General features: G+C 30.9%; 2 protein-coding genes and 1 long non-coding RNA gene across 5 annotated transcripts; 1 reads left to right on the top strand and 2 right to left on the bottom strand.

Moving 5' to 3' along the window:
- The first annotated feature begins 288 nt into the window (after positions 1 to 288).
- Positions 289 to 2,370, top strand: LOC133319287 (uncharacterized). Its single transcript, XR_009752969.1, has 4 exons — positions 289 to 623; positions 844 to 926; positions 1,161 to 1,621; positions 1,785 to 2,370. It is a non-coding gene; the product is annotated as an uncharacterized LOC133319287 (long non-coding RNA).
- A 5,505-nt stretch (positions 2,371 to 7,875) lies between these two features.
- LOC116771597 (glutathione S-transferase 2-like) lies at positions 7,876 to 9,745 on the bottom strand. 2 transcript variants are annotated; one of them, XM_032663498.2, is made up of 5 exons: positions 9,594 to 9,745; positions 9,093 to 9,233; positions 8,773 to 8,940; positions 8,446 to 8,588; positions 7,876 to 8,142 (listed from the first exon to the last, which is right to left on the bottom strand). In XM_032663498.2, exons 2-5 carry the CDS (start codon positions 9,223 to 9,225, stop codon positions 7,975 to 7,977), a joined length of 612 nt encoding a protein of 203 aa, XP_032519389.1. In that variant the 5' UTR covers positions 9,226 to 9,233; positions 9,594 to 9,745; the 3' UTR covers positions 7,876 to 7,974. The 2 variants fall into 2 exon arrangements, with proteins under 2 accessions (XP_032519389.1, XP_032519388.1); XM_032663497.2 differs by having other exon boundaries at positions 9,553 to 9,729.
- A 3,069-nt stretch (positions 9,746 to 12,814) lies between these two features.
- On the bottom strand, positions 12,815 to 14,600 carry LOC116771595 (glutathione S-transferase 2-like). Of its 2 annotated transcripts, none has more exons than XM_032663494.2 (5): positions 14,443 to 14,600; positions 13,988 to 14,125; positions 13,659 to 13,826; positions 13,274 to 13,416; positions 12,815 to 13,051 (listed from the first exon to the last, which is right to left on the bottom strand). In XM_032663494.2, the coding sequence occupies exons 2-5, from the start codon at positions 14,118 to 14,120 to the stop codon at positions 12,881 to 12,883; spliced, it is 615 nt and encodes a 204-aa protein (XP_032519385.2). In that variant the 5' UTR covers positions 14,121 to 14,125; positions 14,443 to 14,600; the 3' UTR covers positions 12,815 to 12,880. The 2 variants fall into 2 exon arrangements, with proteins under 2 accessions (XP_032519385.2, XP_032519386.2); XM_032663495.2 differs by having other exon boundaries at positions 14,482 to 14,589.
- Between the last annotated feature and the right edge of the window lie 5,750 nt (positions 14,601 to 20,350).

Below are 20,350 nucleotides of genomic sequence, written 5' to 3'. Positions count from 1 at the left end.
TTGTATAATTTTACTATGTGTTGTATTTTTTACAAATAAACAACTTTTTTTACAAAGCAAATGCAATTCAAGATTTTAACACACATCAAATTTCTGGAATGTTATAATTTATTTAATAAAATTAAAAACAATATTCATTCGCTGTCATTTTCATAAACATATTAATTTAATATAATATTGACTATTGACCCCTAAATACCAACTTTAAAATTAATTCAATAGAAATATTACACATTTGATCAACCAAATTGGCGAATCTCTCTTATATTTTACAGTTGAGGACAGACCTTCCCTGGTAGCGCTTGTGATAATATTACCGTTGGGTAATCTAAGTTTGGATCATGCAAAATAACAAATTAGTTTGTAATAAATATATAGCAACATATAATATGAAGAAATCTTTATATAAAATTAATACTAAAAGTTGTTCGCTGGGTGCGTGACTCCAGCGCCATCTAACGATACAACTTACGGTGGCTCTTTTGAGAAAATAAACATGTATTGGATGTCAAATAGTTATTGAAAAAATAAAATGAACTTGTGAAAAATTTTTTATCAATGTGAAATATGATATATTACACAGAGTGAATATTAATAATTTTTCCGTGGGTCAGCTAAAAACAGTAAGTAAAATAAATCCAACAACTAAAACAAGTCTCAATAAGTGAATTAGGTTAAGACATCTGTCAAGATGTTTATTGTAAATTAATATAGAATAAAAAATCATTATTAATATTAAAAACAATCTAAAATAATATTTAAAATAACAAATAGCTATATTTAACATAATTATATTTTTACGAATGTATCTTAAATTTTAATTTTTTTTATTTAATTTTGCAGATAAAAAATGGAATTGGTGTTAAGAAGGGGTTTTCAATCTATCACACATAATATTATTTTTCAACCACAGACTCTGATAAAGGGTAAAAAATAAAAATTTAGTTTTGACTTTAGGCTGAGCACGTGAGAGATGTTGAAGAACATCGAAAATTAAACCAAAGTTATTTAATTAAATCGCGCGTCATTCGACAAGCATCAGTCAATTCAACGCCTTACAACATCATTGAATGTAATAACAATTTTTATATTACTTACATACAACAATCATCATTGTTTGTATTGTTATAAACTTTATTTTAATTGTTTTAATATTTCAGATTAATGAGACACGATTTGTGACAGATGTCAAGTGTGATTGTGTTTACAGTCAGTTTCAGTTTTTTCGCTGATTTAATTTCCACTTGGCAACCGGAAACTTATAAAATTTACAATTACTATTCCTACTAGTATTTTTGCAATCGACTACACAGCAACTTTGATGACCCATTTTATTTTATTTATTTAATTAAACTGACACTCGTGTTATTGTTATGGTCATAGATAATAAAGAGCCACCCGTAGTTTTGTATTGTCCGCAGCGAGCGCTGACATCACTTTTGTGTCCCCCACTATGCTTTATGCACCCAGCGAATACTATTTTTTAAATTATTTATTGCAACTTCTAATCAAAAGTGACGCTCAAGGTAACTGTAAATACCGCCATCTATCGTCAATTGTGTATAATATAATGACAAGTTGACGGAGCACCAATTATAGATGGCGACTATAAACATAAAAAGTATGTATTTCTACAAATGGTTTGATTACCATAATGGTGATGGACTCAGACTTTAAAACTGTTGCTAACCACAAGTTTGCATTATTAGACTACATATTGTTAACCCAGGGAATAAAAATCACTTTTTTAAAAAAGAATTGTTTATTTATTAACTTATTTTTAGGACAACCGCTCAATTCAAGAACAAAATGTAGGCTGACTTCTAAAAGGGCTTCTCATTTATGCTCTAATGATGAAATGCTGACTTGACTATTACGGGGCCTCATTTAGGCATTAACCCTTACATTTCTAGGGTATAACAATACGACGTTCCTTTCCATTGCGACGTTCCTCGTGTGGTCTTAATTTTTTTAAGGAGCTTTGCAACCTATGTTTATGTTTTTTTAAATAAATTTATAAAAGTTTATAAAAAATCAGAGGCTTTATATTGCTTCAGAATATTGAAGAAGAATTCTTAAATTTATATCTTGATAGTTTTTAAAATTACTATAATATTATATTTAAAATTATACTCAGTGATGATAAAATGTATAAAAGTCATTCTTAATGCAACTTAGTGAAAAATTTAACCTTTATGAATTATACTAGTAAGACTATATCTAACCAAGTGCCATTTTATTTAAAAAAAATAATTGTTAAGTTGTCAATTTTGACGTTTACATTTGGACACGTTACTTAATACCATATAATATATCTTTAATACAATAGGAACGAAAGGTTTAACTTTTTTTCTTGTGAACCAAGAAACAGTAGGATAAAAAAAATATTACTTTTACTATGCTTATAACGATGTTATGGCTAATTAAAATAGCGACATAAATATTTTACTTTAAATTTTGTCATATGTTATTAAGGAATATATTAAACGTATATTGTGTTTCAGGCGGTCTTTTGAATTTTTAAGTCATGTAAACTTTGTAAATTTTAAAACATTATGTAGAATTTGCGGTCCTCGCTTACTGCTGTTTGTCAAACAATTTGAACAGCGGAAGACGCACTTCAATGTTTAAATTGTAAATTATATACATTAATTCACTCCCTAAGTCAAAAATACTTAATATTCAATATTTTCATCATTAAAAATTATCGTTTAACAAAATAATAAATTGTACGAAGTCCACAAAGTTGCCGTCTGCGATCTGTTTTATTACCAGACGTAATCTTGGTTATGTCTAAAAGAAAGATGGAAAAGCTCAGCTATTTATTTAATTTCCCAAGCATTGCCTAAATATATATCCTAGGCATTTAGTGCAGAAATCCAGGCACGCCTCTCAGTCTGTGAGGTCCCTCGAAAGCGTTTTCGTAGGCAGCTTGGACATACTCGCCGTCTTTGGCCAAGGAACGCTTCACGTAATGATGGACCGTGTTCTCCGGAGGATGCATTGCTGTCACAAACAACACACCAACTGTCAACAATAAACACGTTATAAATGATAGTTTTATGAAAATCATTTTGTGAGATTGATTTTTCATAATGATCGAATAGTTTTGCGACCGCTATATAAAACATTTACATGTTTTTTCTTGCAATTATCAATGTGGTGCTACAAACGCAATAAGTGGAAAATCATCATGTGAGATTATTTGCACAACTCATATGTTTCTTAGTTTGGTCGCTTGTTACACTATATGAAGATTTTAAGCAAACATGCCGTGATGTACATTAATTGTAGATACGATACGGATCAAAAATAAAAATGTACTGTTATAGAGGTACAAAAATAAAAAAATCAAGTTATTTTTCTTGTTATGCACGCAACAAAAATGCGTGTGTATTAGGCATTCGGTAAACTTGGTGCAATCGTAGACAAAGGTAACTTTTTAAATTAGTATACCTACTTAAAGTGATTAAAATAAGATTAAGGACAGAATAACTGAAGTAATTTAGTAATTATTTGATAAACCTAAGTTAGAATTTAGACACTGCAATCCACGAAGTGCTTCCAAACTTGACAACTCGACACGTCTTCAATAAAATAATCCGAAATTATCTCTAAACACGTTAACTAATACAGAAGCAGAATATATTCAACAAATTAGAATTTAGTGAATAAATTAGGGTTTAGGGATCAATTTATAAAAATAAAATACTACATTCAAATATTTATTATCCTTCCTATATGTATCAAATCCTGTTTTAATTCAAAACAAAGTAAGAATGTTTTTTACAGTAATGTATTTTTTCTAAATGAATAAAAATCTGTATTATCTATAGCTATACATACGTTCTAATGTCAATTTAATAAACATTTCAATGCGATTTTGATAGAGATTTTATCAATCAATACATATTATAAAACAAAGTCCCTCGCAGCGTCTGTCTGTCTGTCTGTTCGCTACAAACGGAAAAATTACTGCACCGATTATCAAACAGTTTCCACCATTCGATGGCGTGATTCTCAAGGAAGGTTTTAGTATATAAATTGTTAAGTTTTTATATACATTTGCGAGTACATTAACGATATTTGTTTAAGATGTCGGGAAAACATGAGCCGTCTCAGAGCTTTTAAAGAAAACGCTGCCTAAAGTCTTTGAGATAAAACAAAATACAATATGGTGAAATTGTGTATCTTCTATAGGTCCACAGAAAAGTCGGCGGTGACATATGTCAATACCTTAAGGATAACATACTATATCCATTTTACAACTCTTAAAAATTGGCATTACTAAAGCGTTTATTGGAAAGCTATTTACATAAATACAGCATTAAGTCTTATCAAAATAAATTACTTCATTTTCAAGCCTACATCAGTATCTGTAAATTGCTTTTTAAATTTCAAAGTTATCATAATACAAGTTTAAACATTCTCAAAATTAAACAGGCTACTTTATATTTTTTTAATCTAAAATTATATATGAGACTCAATTTTTGTTAATCATTGTTGTCAGTGTCCGTCGATTATATCAAATCTAACTCAATCATACTATAACCATATGATTTTAAAACGCTAAGACTTGGTTTTAATGTTAAAAATAATCTGTTCTGTGTCCTGAAAAACATCTTGCCTGATCCTGTGTCTGTATATTCTGGCACGTTCAGTTTGGATATCTTCAATTTGAGGGTGATCAAGCTTTTCCTGAGATAGTTCCTTAACAATATAGACGTCTTCCATGTATCATCCGAAGTATAACAAAGAGATTGCTTGTTCCACATATAATATAACAGCTGGGAAGACCATATATATTTTTTTAAAGCGGAAATTGATCATTGGAAACCATTATTAGTATATTTGATTATGCTTATGTTTTTTACAAATAAATTCTTCAATAAATTTGACCATTAAAATAACTTTTTATAACCCAATATTATTTATATTAGTTATATGTGTACATATATATATATATATTTATATATATATATACATATATATATATATATATATATATATATATATATGTACACATATTATTTAATTGATATTATTTTTAATAATACCTACCACTTCTATTCATGGTATAGCTAAATAAACTTTGTGAGGACATTTATAATTATTCTGATGGGTAATGATTTTAAAAACATTCTTATTTATTTATCTTTATAGACATCACAAACAATGAAAAATACTTTTTTCAATAACATGTGCAGATGCAGAAAAATACCATGCCTAAGAAAAGTGTTATCCCATAGGCATAGAGCTTAACCTAAGAGCTAAAATTCAATAGTTCTAAACTGTCAGTCCATTCTGTTCCCATTATGCATGATGCTAAATTTAAAATTAAGAGAAAATTGGCAAAGAAACACTGGGGAGTCTGTAATATTATTAATATTTTTGAAAAAATATACTAAATCATTGTACATTTATCAGGACTACGAACGGTTTTTCAAAGAGATTCTGTTTAACAAGTATGCAGAGATATTTTTACACTCGGGACCTAAATGTTTTGCCAAACAGTACAGATTACTAGCAGGTGAATAATTGTAACATTCGTTTGTTATCACTTTTGAATCTGGGTGTTTTAAAAAATATATAGAAATGCATTGGTTGTCAGATATTTATTACAAACACTGCTTATAGGAAACAATATTTAATTGTCAATTTGTCACAATACTTTACATCAACAAACAGTTCTATTCACATTCCTTTACGACAAGTTGTGTGTCCACGCGGTATTTGTGATCTCTATATTTCTATTACTGTAGAATAATATAGTTATTTAATATTTATATCTTTGATTGATTATCACAGAGTTATTGGTCTCGTATAGATAGCATTTCTTTATTGTTATTTTTAGGGTACTCGTCTAATATTAATTTCAGAATGTGTTACCAGATAAAAAAATTAAATAACTTAAAACTCCTTAAAAACACTATTATCGTCACACATGAAACACACAAAATTGTCGTCAATACGCTCTAATAATTTTATTTAACAAGAAAAAAATTTATGTACAAAAAAGTGAAGTGCCTAATTTTAAATATCTTAATATTTAAAAACCGATATGAAATAAAAACATCTTATTAAAACATATTTACGTTAAAAAACCACAAATAATGTAAATAAACTTTTAAGTCCTTAATAAAATACATACGTTAAGTATCTAGTTACGTTTTACATTAAATGTGAACTTTTACAAATACAAATTTTCGACGCGGATCTTGAACATTTTTAGCTTAAACAACAAAAATATTACACCTTTATCGCTTTATTTCCATAGTTTTGACATTATCAATAACCATCAATATATGACGTTTATTTTTTTTCTTTTAATTATTCGTTTCTATGAATAGCGGTCGGCGTAGAGTTTTTGTGATATTAATCTTACAGGTCAACTCGAACAGGATTTGCATCCGGCGAACATCGAGTTATCCCTTTTGGCCGTTTTCCAGATCGAACATTGAGTCTAGATTTAATTCGATAAATTATAAATTCTATTTTTCCAGTTGTTATGATAGTACAGCCATATTTGAGTTATCTTACGAAATTGTCTTCTTCTTCTTCTTTGACCTATGTCCCCTAGATGGGGCAGAGGGCGTCCACAGTACGCCGCCGTCTCGTTCGGTATTGAGCTTCGCCTTGCATGTCGTTCCAAGTCTTGCCGATGTTTTTGGCCTCTGCTATGATCGTCCGCCGCCAGGTCTGCTTAGGGTGGCCACATTCTAGCTTTCCTTCAGGGGTCCAGTCTAGGGCTTGCCTCGGTATGTGTTGGGAGGGGAAGACAGGGTATAGTCTTGGTGGGAAACACAGTCGGTGAGGACAGTATTACCTACAAAATGTTAAGAAACTATCTGCAGTGTTGGTGGCGGAACACCTTTTTAACGCTGAGCCCTAGCAAGTCCGAGTTTCCAACGTCCCCGTCGGCCCTCCTGGGAACTGCTGCAACCGCGCAGACCCGTGATCGCTACCATAGGATGCAACTGAGCTGAGGGAACAGGGCGAAAGGCGAATATTTTGCGCCTGAAAACAAAATCTATTCACCAGGGAGGAAACCCGAACCAAAACCGAGCATGCTCACAGGCTCTAAGGTGGCAGCCCCACCAGTGTGCTAGGGAATAGTGGGCTAATCACTCGCTTACCTAAATCTAAAAAGATTAACGAAACCAAACACAGTACAAAACTTACGAAATTGTAGCCATCAGGAAAGCATTCACCATGAATATGAATTTTTGTTTCTTGACTCCTTTATTTATTTGCCTTTCTTAGAATTTATTTCCTCAAAGTTAAGTGGAAAATTCGTTCTCTTCAAGTTTTATTTAAATAAACTTTAAATTGAGCAGAACAAAATACAGATTCAACAGTGATAAAAGTATTTTTTTCTTTTCATCGTATTGAGGTAAAAAAGTGTAGCAAATGGAAAACATTGCGAAGGTAAAGATATAAAGTTATCGCAAAAACAGAATTATAAGAATCATAATATGTAATCGCTTCCTTATACTCACTGTCATGTACCTAGTACCTACTATCTACCAGGATTTTGTGACAGACGTCAAATTGACAGCCGTCAAGTTGACAGATACGCTATTAAAATCGTCGGGTCGTCCCTATGATCATAATTTGTGATTAAAAATATTCTTAGAAATTTGGCAATTGGAAGAGAACCGCTAAATACCAATTCAAATAAAAAACTCTCACTTTTTATCTATATAGTTATACCTATCTCTAATACCACTTGTTACTGATCTTAGCACTAATGGCATTTACGATGTTATAGAACAGAGTCATAATCAGTCAATTTAAATTTAGATAAAAAAGTAAGATATCACCTACCTTTTAAGTATAAAAAATAAGATATCGTTGAACAATATAGAAAACTGATACATATAAATGAAATCATTTATTTCGGATATTATACATATTTTTTTTAAGACAGATTAAAAAAGATATTGCATAACTTTAAATGCAGCAAATTCCTTATTAGTTATATTCTGGTTCATTAGCACAGTACTCCTTGACTTTTGGTAGATTAAGAACAGTTTGTTCCAGCTTCTTGAATTTCGGGTACTTCTCATCTAAATCAGGCATGGCGAGCATAACTTTAATGCGTTCGTACATACCAGCAAACATAAAGTCGGCCCAAGTCAACTGAAATACAAATTTTTATTTCATTAATTTTATACTGTTATATTTTATGTGAGAAAAAGGTTTAAATTTGTCAAAATTTTTTACTTACATTATTCATACTATGTATAACCTCAAATATATATTTTTTCTAATTAACAAGCAAAACACTTAAAATGATATAATTTTTTATGCAATTAATAACATCTACAATATACAGCTATATTAATGTATATTCTGTTCTAAGGAATGTAGATAAAATATTTAAGTTATCAAAAACGAACACAAACTTACTCAGTGATTATTGTAATAAGTTAAACATATTACCTTTCCTACGGCCATGTAACCGTTATTTCTTGTTATGATATCATTCAGCCTTGTAAACATTTCAGGAAAATAGTTATTATAGAGTTCTTGTTTCAATACAGCTTTTTTATTTTCATCCTTTTCATAGTGGAGAGAAGCCGCCCCTAAAATTTCAAACAAAATTTTTAAAAAATTATAATGTTATTATATAGAATCAGTCTCCAATAAGTAATGGTTTATTTAATAAATAAAATATAAAAATATAGATTGAGGTTGTATATTTTTGAGGTTGAAAAAATTTGTGACCAATATATAACAGTTTAATTCTAGAACATTCCAGTAACTCACTTAAACGTAAATCATTAAAGAAGTCCACAACTTGGTCGATCTCAAAGTCCTCTTCTAGATTATTTCCTCCGAGACCGTGTTTTTTCCCCAAATAACGCAGGATGGATGAGGTTTGTGCATGACGCTTGCCATTGATCTCTATGACTGGTACTTGACCGAAGGGTGTATCTGAAATTTTATGTTTATACTGTCATTTTCTTACTTTAAATTAATAAATATATTTAAAACAACAATACTTCAGTCATTCCTTAAGCATTTAATAATAATATTATGATTAACAAACATATAAAGGTCTTTGAAATACCAAACCTAATACATACTTGGTTTTACAGAGGGCCATTCCTCCTCAGATATCCTTACATATTCAAAATCCTGGCCAACATACGCCAGAATAAGGCGTATTCCTTCGGCCATAGCCTTCAAGGGAAAGTATAAAACCTTCACATTGTCCATGGTTACTGCTGGGGATAACACATTCTACATGAATATTTTTACATATGATTTACGGGTACCTGACTATTTTACGATCATATTAACCAAGACCTATTTAAAAAATATGAAAGGGAATTAATGTACTCAAGTGGGCTATTATTATTACAAAAAATATTTCCTGCTACGCTTTCAAACAGAGATCATTGCAATTCAATCTACTGTATTCGTTTTGGAAACCATAAGTTATCTAATACCTATGATGAATACATCAAACTAACGTCTTTTTTAACTCATTGTAACACGTGAACACAAATAATATGCAGTCTAGTTACTAATCACTTCACTTACTTTATTTTTCGCTTCTTATTAAGAAGAAAAAAATTTGATACCGTATTTCGTACAGCGACCCACTACTTCCAGTGTTGGAGAGTGAATTCAGAGTGCTGAGTGGCTAAAACTAAAAAATATTATCATCAAATGGAGTTTACTAGAACTCAATTGATGTCCTTGAAAACAAACGAGCTCTGTCAAGTGTCAGTGTCCGCTTGCGACGACCGGTTAAAATTAAAAAAATATATAAACATGATAACAAATACAATAAAATTATCGAATATATATAAATTTATAACTTTAAGACGCCCTATTTTATAATTATTGCATCAACAATCAACATTAATTCCTTTTCACATTTTTATACGGTTTTCCGACCGCCAGTATTGAACGTGGTACCCGGCGCCAAATAATTTCCATGACGTCTTGAATCTTGATGTTTTGTAAGTGTTTTAATATTATCAAATATATCAGATATTATCTGCATAACAACAGCAAATAAACTATCTATGTATTATTAGTGAGATTGTAGTCTTATTTAACAAAAAAGTAGCAGTCTAAACTGACATGTTTTCGTTGCTGCCTTTGTAAATTATTAGCTTCATCAGAATATTGTGAGACAATAATTAAGTTTTTTTTATTACTTTTGACGTTGGTTTCGTCGAATTCCATCTTGTTCGTAGGTATACCGGAATAAATAAAATAAAAGACTTCTTATTTCTATCATGAACGCTGCATCCATTATTTCTCACTTGTAGCTTGTCTTTGTGTCACAGTAAATCTTTATATTTTCTATTTTGAGCCTTGCAAGAGAAAGTGGGCTATTATAAGTTTAAAGTCGAAGTCTTTCTATGCGTGTGTGAACATATTGTCTCTGGGTACATGTGCATATGCGCGTGTGTGTCTGTGGCATCATAGGTCTCAAACAGATCGACCGACGCCCATGGGTTTTTTTTCTTTCAAAATATTTAAAGTTTCTTAGTAGTGATTCTTAGCTTTGTTTAGAAAATAACGATCTCGCAGTTTAAGAGTATCAGCTCATTTTCCATGATTATGATAGCCGAAAGGCTTTTAGCGTAAAATAAGTCAATGAATGAAACTCGGATATACTACGCGGATTTTATTATTTAAAAACTACATAATCCCGAGGTGACGTCTGCCCGTGATCACGGTTGCTGCAAAGTAACCGAAACGTCGGGATTATGTAGTTTTTAAATAATAAAATCCGCGTAGTATATCCGAATAATACTAGTTTCATTTAAATGAATAAAACTCGCGAAAATCTTAGATCTCATTAAGTCAATGAAGTTTTCAATCGTGTTAGTATCGGTATTGGCTAAATAACAACTAATGTTCTTTTATAATAAAATTAAGAAATGTTAAACTTTTAATTGTAATATGTGTAATTAATGATATATATTGTCAATATAAATTATTTATTTTGAACGGTGAGTTATTTTATCATAAAATATTGATACGTATCAATCTCTTGATTCTAAGTGGCCTAGATTCCTTAATCTTTCATATCAGAAACAGATAACATAAATGACGAATGATAATGACTGCAACACACTCCCCTGCGGCACACCTTTTACCTTAATATTTAAACAAGATGTGAGTTCGCTGGAGTACCTTCAAGACCTGTCAAACGACAATGACTAGGAACCGTATCTTAAGATTCTGCATCAGTTATAAACGAACCGTTTTGAATATTGAGCAGTTCTCGACGATCGATGCTTGGATTTTTTTTGTATATTTTTTCCCTTTTAGGAACGATTATCATTATTTATCGCGAATTTTATAAAATGTCATAAGAACTTTATTGCTAACTTTGTGGAAATTTTCCTCACTGAAAGATGAGTTGATTAAAAAGCTATAAGCCAGACAAAACATATTCTTTGGACACATCGTTCTAACCGCCGTGACCACTTCATCGAAACATTTGAATAAAACTTATATGATATCTTTATTGGCGTTGTTATATAAATTTTTAGATAAAATTAAAATATCTTACAATCAAATCTATAAAAATGTGATAATACCTATGTAGCTTTATTATATTAGCGGTGTCTCTTGTCAGGATGTTCAGTATTCGCAAGCCTTAAATGATAATATAATTGATCTGCCTATAGGCTTGGTGTAGTTAAAAAAATGCCTGAATCTTGTGTTATACGATTTAATATAAGTAAAATGGTTCAAGTCAGTATAATCCACTATTATATTGAAAGAATTTTTCAATATCTTGTTCAACTCGCGTAACTAATATTCGCAAATAATTATTACGAAGGTTTATGTTTAATGTTACTAAATAAATATCTATCAGACGCTGTTCTAATACATTAAGCAATACTGCTCGTAAATAAAACACTTCCGTTATCATTTTGAGCCTTTATGTTATTGTATTTCCATACTCCTTGAAGTGTTTCATAGCGGAAATTAATGCTTGATTGAATTGATCGCAGAGGAAAATTCCTCCGCCGTACAGAACACGACAAAGTAATAACGGCGAACTGTCGGTTTTCTGAGCATGTGTGAATAATGTTAGTCACACTAGTATTTATTGGTACCTACGGATTTTACTACAAGAAGAAAAAATTTACTACATAGAGGATACTATGCGATTTCTTTGGTGGACCTTGTACCTACTGCCTTCATATCCGGAGGAATATTCCATCGCAGTGACGATAATTCTTCCGAGGTACGCTGTCTTGTTATATAAACCGCAAGTCCAACTCCACGTGGAGCTTGATCTAATTCTGGTGTGATCCATCCTAATACCAACTGGGACAAATTGACTCCCACAACACGAGATGTAAAAATTGGCATTGAACCACTAAGTTTCAAGAAGGCACTGCCTCTCCGCGGACGTTCTGCCGCTATGTAATGCCCATGTTCCCAAGAAATTTGTAACATAATTCCAAACACTACTCTCTGTCATCGCACCGGTCGCTATATAATGGTAGCGCTTAGTGCGGTTCCGAAGGTAACTCTTACCGCGCACATCTCCTTTCACCTCACGAGCCACAAAGAGCAGTGAATGGATATTTTAAACAAGTAATGACAGGGACTGGATACGCGCCGCCGCAGACAAGGCTTATCTGATGTATAAATAAATGTTTTTTTTTTTTGTTTCCGCAATTTGTGAATGAGGTTGTATATAATCTGTATTTCATCGAACTTTAAACAGAGACAAAAATGTCTATGATTATTATAGTTATGTTCCTAAAAATATTTTGGATCAAAATATCGTATAACACATTGAAGTTATGCGCAATGAAAATAATTTGAGAATCATTTAATAAAAAGAATTAGGTGTGTGAACATCAATTAACGGTTTTTTTTAAACTTAGAAATCGGATTTGGGGGCTCTGTCACAGAACTCCTTGACTCTCGGTAGACTGAGCACTTTCTGTTGCAACTTCACGAGCATCGGGTACTTTTCATCTATATCCGGTATTTGCATAATATATTTCATGGAGTCGTATATACCGGCGAACATGAAGTCGGCCCAAGTCAACTGAAAAGAGAATAAAATATTAATACCATTATAACAGAAGAACGCGGGAGTTGTTTTTGTGTAAAAACATCGAACATAGTCATAATAGAATATCTACTAATTCTATTCCTGATTAATCATATCTACAATGCCTCACAGATAACGAAATACATTAAATTACAAATTGTTATCTACATTTAAGTGTGAGTAAAGTATTTTATCTGTGATCAGAGATATATTTACCCTGCCAAGAGCCAAGTGACCATTATTTTGAGCAATAATATCATTGAGTTTTGCCAACGCTGTAGGATAATAGTTTTTCTGTAAGTCCTCTCTTAGTGCAGCTTTTCTCTTCTCGTCTTTCTCGTAGAACAGTGCGCTACCCTCTAGAAGAAATAAATAAATTAAATCTATACCTTTCAAATTATTTCACATACAAAATTAAAATTTTAGGCCCAAAAAAATATAAACATGTATGTATTTGTGTAAGCCTGAAAATATTAAAATTTATATTTTTTTCAACAAATCTCGCAACTCGAAAATTTTGAAATTTGGCGGAGAGACAAAATTTTAAAAGAATCTAATGAAATATTGAGAAAGTTTTTCCGACAATAAACGAATAACCCACTTGATCGTAAGTCATTAAAAAACTCCATGTTTTGATCGATCTCAAAGTCCTCATCTACATTATTTCCCCCAAGTCCGTATTTTCTTCCCAAATAACGAACGATGGCTGATGTTTGTGCGTATTGCTTGCCATTGATCTCGAGAATGGGCAATTGACCGAAAGGAGTGTCTGAAAAAAAATGTGCATACAATAAACATATGAATAATAAAATAACAATAATAAGGCACAAATAAAATAGCACATTAAGTCAGAGAATACATTTAAATGAAACTAAAAATAATCCGGATTTCTACGAGACTGACATTAAGAGAATACACAATAGAACATACTCGGTTTCATAGCCGGCCACTCCTCGTGAGGTATTCTTACGTCTTCAAATTCCTGGCCATTATGAGCCAGAATAAGGCGTATACCCTCGGCCATACCCTTCAAGGGAAAGTATATAACTTTCACATTCTCCATCTTAACTGCCGGGGATAAAACATTCTACATTTTATATAGATAGGAATATATGTCAACAGCAGTATCTAAATCTTATATAAAACAATGTATGTCTTATCTGTACTTACAATTAGTCAATAAACAAAATAATGTTTAGAAAAATATGTATAATATTCTTAATAGAACTTTAACTATTCATTTTCCATTATGACAATACTATCTTAGATTTTATTATCATTATTTCAGCATGTCTATTCTTACACAAAAAAAAAGTTAACGTACAGATTAATTGAATTTGCTTGTACAAACTAAAATACCAACTTTGGAAATAAAAACCACTTACAGTTAAAAAATGTACTGTTGTAATAATCAACTCACTCACTTTATTGAAATGATAATATTATCTGACAACAACTCGTTTTGTAGAACGATTCTCTCTATCTAGTTTTGGACAGCGAATGAACAAATTTATTGACTTAAAGTGACGCGCTCCAAACGACCTTGAAAATACAAATGACTTACCTCCATCATAACATTGTACACAATTTATGTCTAATTGATATTTTTAATAAACATTACTATAGTATTTATTAAGAATTTTAAGTTTTAAAACGATGCATTAAGATCATTTAGCGATTAGTTGTGGCTTTGATACAAATTAACTCAGCCTCACAACACCTCTATCTTGCATAATGTATTTCAATACACATTTTTATAATAAATACGTGTCGTTACATTATCTAACAGCAACTTAAAAATGTTTTTAATATTAAAACTATTCATTTGTAGATACATAACTGGCACAATAAATAAATTTAACAGAAAAAAAATTGAAATGATTAAAGTAAAAAATAAAAAATAGCGCGTGGAGTCCCTCCGCGCGGAAGAAGTGAAACATCTTAATTGTGAACAATTCTTATGCACTAAATATGAAAATAAAATACCATGCGCATGTGCTTTCAATCTACCGACTCACTCTATTTCTCTCTCCTACTTTCTACACTTGTATATCTTTTTTTATCTCTCCCTCAGCATAAAATTTTTAACGCAACCTTGTTGGAAGTCGCATGAGAAGATTCACTTACAAACATTATTATGTGTCAAATGAAATGCATAAGATTAATATTTGTAAATAACGGCCATATTTAAATACCTCACTCAATGAGTTGAGAATAAATTTAAATACTTAAACATACTATTTAGTATTCTTTATGTTCACATGTGACATTTGATTTATTTATATTTTTTTGAAATCTGATATTCTCCAAAAATTCAGTTATATAGATTAAAAATAAATGTAGAATTTAACAACGCTAAAATTTATATAACAGTGTATTTCTATATTTCAATGACGTCAAATCGAATAATAATAAAAAAAGCAAATAAATGTTCAATTTACACTTTCAGTGACAATGGTCATTTTTGCAAATATAATATGTGTGGATATAGATTAAAAAACGTTTTATTTACTGAATATTTCCAGTTCTTCAAAAATATTAGAGTATTAGGTCGTTTAATGAGATACGGGTAACACTTTGTATTTAGTGTCACAATGCAAAGTTGTAGTAAAAATTCTAACTGCTTTCGAAAATTGAACTACTTATAAAAAATAAGGTCTGCTTCTGTTGCATTTAAATTACACTTTGTTTTAATTTCATATCCAGTTATTATTTTTATATATCTAGGTACTAATTGATAATGAGTTAAAAGTTTTTTCATTACACTGTGTATATATTGTTTTTACTTTTAATAAGAAATAATAATAATAATTTAATGATATCATATAAATGTTTTTTGTCTACGTCTTGGTAATTGTAAGTTTTTTTTTCATTTAATTTTATATCACCTTATATATCAATATAATAACAATTTTGTATAAGAACCATTTTTTGGATATTTAATGGTAACTATTTACTTCAAGTGTACACATTCATCCTTATATATAAATTAAACATAGTATTATAATTCTGTAACAATCGGCAACATTTAAGGCACGTTATTTTCGATAATTCTATTCGTTTTTATGATTTTCACACTCCACGTCAAATAAGTCTTGTAAAAATTAGGGAAAAATAAAAATTTTCTGCTTTATTTTAACCAATCAAACAATATATTTGATAATTAACAACTTATAATAAAAATAAAACTAATATTTTCGGATTACATACTACGCTATCTTTTTTATTATTATTTTAAACTGCAGACTTTTCATCTCGTCTGCCCGTGATCGCGGTTGCTGAAAGTAACCGAAACGTCGGGATTATGTTGCTCAAAAAAATATATATATAACTCGGAGTAATACGAAAATATTAGTTTTATTTAAATGAATACTTGCGAAAGCCTCAATAACTTTTAACAATCTACAGTCTAGAGCCTGGAAAATTGTTATACTGAAAGTAACGTGTTAGTACACCTTAATTATCGATTCCTTATAACTACCAATTGATGTTATATGTTATCAAGTATCGATTGAACCCGAACAGTTATAGTCATTAGTAACAACGGCCACTGTTGCTATACAAGAGCTTTGTTTACGCCCTGCAACCGGTTACGGATGTACCCCAAAGGACCCCAGAATGAAAGACGGTTTTGTAAACATGGCGCACTAATGATAACATTATCGTCGGTTATTGAAACGTACTTTCTGTCTTTAATTGTATCCTTACTATTAGTGTGCATTGTTACATCACATGAATTTTCAGGTTTCCTTTCAAAACATTTTGTTGATCGTATTACCCGTTTGCGAAAATTTATTAATGAGAATCTAAGACCGTACGACTAAGACTAAGACGTGACGACGTTGACTTTTGGTAAAGTTTTTTGTGGAACAAAACGTACAATATATGAAATACCGTGACAAGACAGTCTTATTCCATTTAAGTCAATATATTCTTTTAAATGAATGCATTTGAAAAAAAAAATCCTATTCTTAGACTGGAGATATTTAAACAGATCCTCATACCTGTACCTGTACCTTATTGTAGCTGATTATACGAACCGCAACTTAAATATACATGTGGAAAATTAGTTTTCACATTACACTTTAGTAGCTTGTGAATATTTTATACATAAACATCATATATTTTTAAAAAACAATGAATTTCGAATTGTTTAAACTTGACACATTCGTGTAATACTTTTTATGGCCCTATTTTACTAAATGTAACGATAAAATCTGGAGACATGATGAATTTGCTGGTTTCACCTTTTTTTTTATATCAAACGTTGCAAACGGGCAAGCACATCTGCAATATAAGAGGTGTTGCGGATGGATTGCCAAACTTGGTTGTGGAAAAGTGCGAAGAAAGGATGGGTAAAGGGAAAGCAAAAGAAAGGGTGGGAAAAAGGAAAGGGCAACCGGGTCTCTCACTTATCGGACTACTTCACGCCGATCTTCTATGAGAGGGTGGTGCTTCCCCGGTCGAGCCAGTCTATGTTCGAGCTGTAGTAACTTGACCACAGCTAGCTCTACCACTTCCAAGATATTCAAAACATGTTCAAATTTTACTTACCTTCTAGCGAGGTTTGAAGTCGTTCACTCAAAACATATTCGTATCCAGCTGATCCTCGATTAAATTAATATAAATTAGGACTCCATACCAAAGTCTAATTCACTATAAAAAATTATACAATTAATTTTCTATACAGACTTTAGTCTGACTAACCTATCCAGTAACCTAACCAAGGTTTAGTAGTTGATGGTAGATGGTCTTAGTCTTTTCAAGGTGCTCAGTGTAGTAAATATTTCTCGTCGAGTGTACTCCATTGACCCAAACCTTGACCGTTTCCTTCAATCTATTTTCCTATACATCCTTAGATTTTTAGAATTGTTACAATTATAAATATCACACATTCTTACAATATTCTGTCAGAAGACATAATATAATGTTTTGAATCGTATATGGATTGTTATTTAAATTCTGTTTGGTTTTAATTGAAATATTATTTTTAATACATGTGATGTTATATATATTATTTTTTCACATCGATTCACATCTCGTCTGCCCGTGATCACGGTTGCTGAAAAGTAACCGAAACGTCGGGAGTAAGTAGTTTTAAAATAATAAAATTCGCGTTGTAAATCCGAAATATATTAGTTTCATTTAAATTCAAATTCAAGTCTTCAAATAGTTTACTAAAAAAAACTCCTTTTGTGACTGTGGCTTGTCATACATTGGACAAATAAAGAGGACCATCGGTACAAAAGTCAAAGCATAATTCTCAGATATTAAAAATAGTTGCGCTTCGAAGTCAGCAGCGTGAAGACACAATGGACAAGCAAAGCCAATACATCCGGTTTGAAAAAACACAGATCCTCGAAACTGGCGGAACCAGGCATACAGTTTTCAAATGAAAATAACCGCATAAAATATATTAAGTTTAGTTTAGTTCAAAACATATACGAACCTAATAATTTTCAAAACTATGTAGTCTGTTACTAAATCTAGAAGATATGTAGGAGTTATTTATCTAAACAGTAATTCACAGCCAGCCATATTAGGTACTACATCACGCAATATTTCGCTAAAATAATAAAATATACTTTAAAAATGGAAAGAAAATTAAAAGATATGAAGTAAATCCAGAAACATAATATATTACTGATTATAATAAATGCTTCATGAGAATTGTGTTTGTCACAGTCCAATGTAACGACCGGTAATTGTATCTGCCAGGGCCGCTCACTTAATTTGTTATATCCATGATATTTAAAACGCAACTCTATTGTTGTAACATAAGAGTGATTTTCCAACAGTCAACTTGTATATCAAAACCAAAACAGACGTGACACATAACTTTTATAAAAAATCGCTTCAGTAATTATATTTAATACCTAATATTTATATTTTATACCGACATCTAAGGCTTGCCAATGCACATACGTACGACAGCTGTGTTATACGACTTTACTTTGTGATTTTATTATAGTTTTTACTCTAATTTACTATTATTTTAAACAAACCGTGATAACAATTGAAAAAGCATTTTATTTCTGTCATTCATGAAGAGGAAATGCGAAATAAAAAAAAATTAATACGAAAAACAGATTTATCATCAAAATACTAACCGTCTTTAAATCATGACAGCTTGTTAAGTAGCATTTTATTCAATTCAATATAAATGGTTTCTTTGAAATACTAAACTAGGTCACAATGAGACCTAAACTAGGTACATCTGAACCTAGATTGCAATTACCCTATTGAAACTCCTTCACAAATGTCTTGTTATTCAATACATGTAAGTGATACATGTCTATATGGACGCTGACTTAAAAATAAATAAAAAAAATCCTTCTTTTTAGCTCTTGTTATTTTTCGCTTGTGTTTTGTTTCTACGTTGCTGGGTAGGAATCGATTACAAATGCATAGGTAATGGTTATCGATTTCGTAAATCGTATCAATTACGTATAAAACTAACGTCTAGCTGACTAAAAATATTTTCGAGAATTTTTATTTATTCATGAATATTTCAACAAAAATTTTATCTAGTCTCTGTTCGATATCGACGTATGATGTACACGGAAAATCTAAGTTATGATATAACAAAAAATGTCGTGGTTGTAACAGTTATATTTGAATTTTTTTTATACGTATTAAGGAGAGTGCCGGTAAATATACAAGCGCGTGATTCTTTTAAATTCTATAAAAGGGATCTTCATCTTCTGTGGGTTAAATAAATTTGCACTAGCTTTTGATCGCAACTTGTTCCATTTGAATTTTGCGATTGCTATAAAAAAATAAAGTCTTTGTTACGTGACTGACTGCATTCATAATACGACAGTGATTCCTTTATCCTGCGATAACGAAGTGGAATTTTGGGATACATTATATCCTTCGTCTCATTCCCATGTCTAAGCTACATTGCTGTAAAATTTCATTAAAATTTGTTGAGCAGTTTTTGCGTTAAAGTATAACAAACAAGACCAGCCCTATGTCCTCGCCAAATTTCGCTTTTATGATATTAGTAGGATGAGCGACTTTCAGTAAAGGCTACGCATACAGGTTCACGTTGCTGTGACTTCAAACATATTCAATATAGTATTTATTTCTGATAAAGTCATTTGTTCAGTTGCCAGCAGTGATGAAACAAGTTTCTTTAAGCGGGGAATTGTTTTACGTAGGGCTCAGAGCAACTGCTGCTGTTCATGAACTGTTCAGCTAGCAATCTTTATATATTAAGAAACTATTTATATATTAAGTAGGTTTCAAATATAAGAGAGCTCTAACTAACTGCAACTTGTCATACGATAT

Source organism: Danaus plexippus, chromosome 17 (assembly GCF_018135715.1).
Source record: "Danaus plexippus chromosome 17, MEX_DaPlex, whole genome shotgun sequence".
Lineage (NCBI taxonomy): Eukaryota > Metazoa > Arthropoda > Insecta > Lepidoptera > Nymphalidae > Danaus > Danaus plexippus.
Note: the sequence above shows the minus strand (reverse complement) of the source record. Positions and strands in the feature narration are given on the sequence as shown.

Coding starts and splice junctions, on each gene's coding strand:
- LOC116771597 (XM_032663498.2), bottom strand. CDS start 9,225: ATGGACAATGTGAAGGTTTTATACTTTCCCTTGAAGGCTATGGCCGAA. Junction 8,941..9,092: donor ATGGCCCTCTGTAAAACCAA/GTATGTATTAGG, acceptor ATAAAATTTCAG/ATACACCCTTCGGTCAAGTA. Junction 8,143..8,445: donor GTTACATGGCCGTAGGAAAG/GTAATATGTTTA, acceptor TTTGTATTTCAG/TTGACTTGGGCCGACTTTAT.
- LOC116771595 (XM_032663494.2), bottom strand. CDS start 14,120: ATGGAGAATGTGAAAGTTATATACTTTCCCTTGAAGGGTATGGCCGAG. Junction 13,827..13,987: donor GTGGCCGGCTATGAAACCGA/GTATGTTCTATT, acceptor ATTTTTTTTCAG/ACACTCCTTTCGGTCAATTG. Junction 13,052..13,273: donor GTCACTTGGCTCTTGGCAGG/GTAAATATATCT, acceptor TTCTCTTTTCAG/TTGACTTGGGCCGACTTCAT.